This window comes from Silurus meridionalis, chromosome 16 (assembly GCF_014805685.1).
Source record: "Silurus meridionalis isolate SWU-2019-XX chromosome 16, ASM1480568v1, whole genome shotgun sequence".
Classification (NCBI taxonomy): Eukaryota; Metazoa; Chordata; class Actinopteri; order Siluriformes; family Siluridae; genus Silurus; species Silurus meridionalis.
In genome coordinates, this window is record NC_060899.1 from 9,974,500 (window position 1) to 9,979,704 (window position 5,205).

Here is a 5,205-nt window from a genome sequence, read left to right on the forward strand (position 1 = left end):
TTTACTCAGGTCTGTGCGGCAGTAATGGTGAGTCGAGGCGAGAGCAAGACGAGTTTCTCAAAGTGAAAATATGCTCATTATTTCACTTTAGTTGAGTATAAAGACAAAAACTTTTTAGTCAAATGTAAGCTGTGTCTTTCTGGTTCGAAAGGTCGTATCTACTGCGATAAACAGCAACTCCAATCTGCCGAAGCTCCTCCAGGAACGCCATGCTAGAAGCTAACCCGGTGTTTTGTTCTACATTGTTGATAGTTTTCATACTTTAGCTGTCAAAGGAACATTTTTAAGAGCTCAACACAACAGCAGAAGCCACTTTAGTTTTTGGTTGTGAATATATTATTCAGCTTGTTTTGTTATTTATTTCAGAAATCCTTGTGATATATTCAGTTTGTGCTGGTCTGACTTTAATAAAATAGTGTTTAAAATTACTTTGTGTTTGAGTCAGTTTTGTGTTTGTAGACCATAACGCATAAAAGGGCATTAATGGGAACATTAAAGAACGTTCTTAAAAAAATGACCAAAAAGTTACTTTTACAGTAACACATTACTTTATGGTGTAAGTAATCAACAGAATAACTAAGTTACTTTTTGAATGAAGTAACGAGTAACTGTAACTAGTTACTATTTTTTAGAAACGAGCACAACACTGATTACCAATACCATTTAAAACTTGGTTTATTGCATTTTTCAACTGATATTTGGCATTGTTTATATCAACTTATTCAGGGTATTTGTATTCAAATGTACAAAGGCAACATATTGAGTTTAACTATCATTAATTTAGACATTTTAAAGCCTATAGTATAGTGGAGTGCACGCAGGACATGCAAAAAAAAAAAAAAAAAGCATTGAGTATGAAAGGTGAAGCATTTTTTGTAAATCAACATTTGTCTTGTATCTTGCAGATATACCACATATATAACACATTGTTTAAAAAATAGACATTTTGTTCAATTGTGAAGATATATAATATATATTATAAATGTAATTCTGTATAATAATTAAGTGATATATGCATGAATATGCAAACATTGAAAACAAGCATTTGAACATTTAGCATTTGAAACCGCAGTAAATTACATTAGAAAATAGATAAGTTAACTGTTGTAGTAGACAAATGCTATAAAATAGAACAGAACGGAGAAACGCAACAAGCTAACAGGCTTGATTTAAAAAGAAAAAAAAAAAAGGAAAAAATTATGTATAGACAAAATATTTAAACCTACCTCACCATCCTTTTACTATGACTGGTAAAAGCAAATTTCATCTTTCAGGTAATTATGGTCATGTCTGAGTTTAATATTATTTTCTTTTTTGTATTAATTATTAGTATTATTATATATATATATTTTTTTGTTTATATGCATTATCTTATGTATGTCAGTAAAGGCTTGGACAAAAAACAACTATATATATATATATATATATATATATATATATATATATATATATATATATATATATCTATATATATCGTTATAATAACATTTTAATGAGGAGAATTGCAGCGTTGCACACTTTGGCCAGTTGATCCAAGTTGTTTTAGTGTTGTTTTTTAAGTGAAGATCTTGGATGGTATTTCTGCATTAGGTAGTGGTATAAAGTACTGTAACTTTTGGATGTTTGTTTCCAAAGATGGTTATTTTCATTATCTTCTCTAAGACCTTTTTTTATATGGCTAAAGTATTTTTTAACAATTAAAGCTGAAGCCCATTATAGTGGCAAAACTTTATTGTATGTGTCCTAGGTGGTGCCTGGCTATGGGCATGCTGTTCTGAGGAAGACAGACCCACGTTACACATGTCAGCGAGAATTTGCCTTAAAACACCTTCCCAATGATGCCATGTTCAAAATGGTGTCTCAGCTTTTCAAGATTGTGCCCAATGTGTTACTGGAGCAGGGCAAGGCCAAAAACCCTTGGCCCAATGTTGATGCTCACAGTGGAGTACTACTGCAGGTAAATAATTATATTAATCTCATTTTCTGGATTCTGGATTATGATGGTTTATTTGGTTTTTATTTGAGTTTTTTTTCTTGGGTCAGTAATTTAAAAGGTGGTGTTAGTTGCTAAATTAAACCATAATGACAAAGTGATGTGACAAATGTTCTTAACATTAAAATGTATAAATTAATTGAAATTGAAATCTAATTTAAATATGTATTCAGATACTTTATTCTGTACTCTGTGGAAGTTCTATTAGCAGCAATTACAGCTTCTTGGGTAGGTTTCTACAAGCTATGCATATTTAGATTTGGATAGTTTCTCTGATTCTTCCTGGCAGACACACTAAAATGTTCAGGTATATACTCAGATGATGTGAGGGTCGTAATTTGGCTGGGCCACTTTGTAGCAGGTTGTCCTCAAGGACCTCATGCTCTCAGGGCTTTTTTTAATGTGCCTGCCATAATGATTTTACTTAGGACTAGCTTCTGTCTAGCCAATCTAAATTAATACCTGATTATTGTTTTTGCAGTTTTCTGTGGCCACTGGGTGCTGGGTCACTCTTCTGACCAGTGCCCTTCTAGCCTGGGTAATGTGTTTGAATGAATCGCCAGCTTTGTCTTTGTGGTTCCAAAGTACTTCTTTGTTTTTTGGTACAGTGGGGGAAATAATTATTTGATCCCCAGCTGATTGTGAGTTTACCGTCTTACAAAGAAATAAACAGTCTAGAATTTTTATGGTAGCTTTATTTTAGAGAGACCGAATATAAAAAAAAATCCATAAAGAAAATCGCAAGAATTCTGACTACCACAGACCCAAATTAGTTCTATCCCTTTAGTAAAGTGCTCCTAATATCATGTATGTTTTGTTTTTTTGTCATATTGGAAGCCCCATCCACAAATGATCTTCAGTGTTCTAGCTGAGGTTCTCATCCAAGTTTCTACAGTGCATGGCCCTGTTCATGTGGTGAAGTCACCCTGTACCCTTAGCAGAGAAACAGCCACAAAACAGAATGTGTCCTCCATGTTTGGCAGTAGGGATGGTGTTTTTGGGGTCTTTCTGCATTTCTCTGCTTCCACACATGACGAGTTAAGTTGATGCCAAAGAGCTTAATTTTGCTTTCATCTGACCACATCACATTCTCCCAAGCCTTCTCTGAATTATTCAGGTGTCCATTGGCAAACTTCAGATGGGTCTGTTCATTTGCGTTCTTCAGCAGCAAGACCTTGGTGTCTTACCAATGGTTTTCTTGGTGACTGTGGTCCCAGCTCTCTTATCATAACAAGCTGACCCCTTAACTTTCTCAGAATCATCCTCACCTTATGAGGCGAGATTTTGCATGGATCTCCAGAGAGAAGGGCGATTTACTTATCTTGTATCTCTTAACAAGCTTCTTGCTGATGGTCTTTGCCTATTCCAGCCTTATGCAGGTCTACAATCTTGTCCCTGATGTCCTTTGACAGCTATTTGGTCTTTCCGATAGTGGTGGTGATGTTTAAATGGAAGAGGCTGATATATACATAACCAGTTGCTGTCAGGAGTTCTTTCCTAAAGGGTTGGTACGGGATCCAATACTTATTTCACTCGATCAAATACAAATTAATTTATATGTAATATTTCATTTCTTATTCTGGGCTTCTTTTTTTCATATTGTTTCTTTTTGTTAAAATAAACCAATCATAAGAATTCTAGGCTGTTCAGTTCTTTGTAAGGGGGTAAATTTACAAAATCAGCAGGGGATCAAGTAATTATTTCCCCCACTATACATATATAGCTTTATAAAATGTTTTATTTCCTCGTCCAGATCTGCAGTGACTCCAAACAATTGGTACCGCAAGGCTCATGCTTTTGTTTTATGCCGATGATCAAAGTTTGAAATCAAAGAACTGAAACAATCAATTAAAATTATCTTTTATTTTCTGATATTTACATTTAAACATATGAAACAACTTTGGACATGGCTAGCATTTTGTTTGAAGCCACTAATTTTTCTTTTCTTTTCCAAATTAATCAAAGATTTTGGAACTGGCAGGGGTTTATTGTAGTCTGTGTGTGAGATTGTGTTAGACTGTTTAAATGATTAATTGCTCTAAATATTTATGTCAGGAATCCCCCTGCCACGCCCCCTTCGCGGGCTGTCACACCTGGGCATTCCAGAGCTCCGTGGAGGGTGCCTCTACGCCTTCTGTCTTCGCCGAGGGCGTTGCTACGCTCCAGGTCTCCAGGAGGCTCGTCTCTCCGCCTCCAGTCTCCTTGGGGGTCGTCGATCCGCCTCTAGTCCGCGCCAAGGACTTTCCTGTTCCTGCTCCTGCTCTCCGCAGTGTTGGTCGCTTCGCCTTGGGCCCTTCCCTGCTGTTCCCGGCTCCGTGGCGGTTCCGGCCGGGTCCCCTTCGACCCTGGACGATTAGAGGGGCCCTCCTCTGAGTGCCCTGGCCCACCGGGCTTTCTGGGGGTGGGGCGTCCGAGCTTCTTCGGGGTTGTTGGTGGTGTCAGGAATCCCCCTGCCACGCCCCCTTCGCGGGCTGTCACACCTGGGATTCCCCGAAGCACTCCGCTTCTTCTCTCGTGCGTGCCCTTCACTCCCACACACTCACTGTCTGTTATTAAACATATGTGTTTGGTTAATGCTGGTAGTTACTATCGCATGTTCCGTTTCTACGCTGCGTGCTTTCCGCCTCAGACTCCTCACTCTCTCGACGGCTGCGCTTCCTTTCCGAAGCGCACCCTTGGATTTCCTACAGACTGGTTTGCTCTCGGTTCCGGACTTTGTGGGCCGCGTTCACGGAACGCACCACCGGATATATTCATGACTTTGCATGCTTTTGTTTTAACCTGCCCGGTCTGGTGAATAAACTTTGTGTCTATTGCTTACCTCGGCTTCCGCCTCGCCTTCCGCATAACAATTTACTCTTGGTTTTGCCTGTGAAGGCACTAACCTTTATGGCTCATAATGATTATAGCAGCAATCCAGGGGGTCATTCATCATACATCACTAACTTCATCTGAGATCAAATAACATATCCAGAATTTTCCAATCGTGTTAATGGTTCAATGATCAGGCTAATTAATTTATTTGAACATATGTGAGGATTTGATTAGTAGAGCTAGTTGGAGTTGACTAAGATTATTGCACATTCATGCCCTGCTTGAAAGGCCCTATATTGATACTAGAAACCATAATCTGCAGCACTGTGATTGGCTGGTTATTGGTATAGTGGCCAAAAAGCTTGCATTTTTTTAACCGCTGCATAATTATTGCTTAA

At 38.1% G+C, this 5,205-nt stretch overlaps 1 protein-coding gene across 1 annotated transcript; it reads left to right on the plus strand.

Moving 5' to 3' along the window:
• The first annotated feature begins 1,741 nt into the window (after positions 1-1,741).
• On the plus strand, positions 1,742-4,366 carry LOC124398599 (probable citrate synthase, mitochondrial). Its single transcript, XM_046868786.1, has 2 exons — positions 1,742-1,957; positions 4,049-4,366. The coding sequence occupies exons 1-2, from the start codon at positions 1,844-1,846 to the stop codon at positions 4,364-4,366; spliced, it is 432 nt and encodes a 143-aa protein (XP_046724742.1). The 5' UTR covers positions 1,742-1,843.
• Positions 4,367-5,205: the final 839 nt, after the last annotated feature.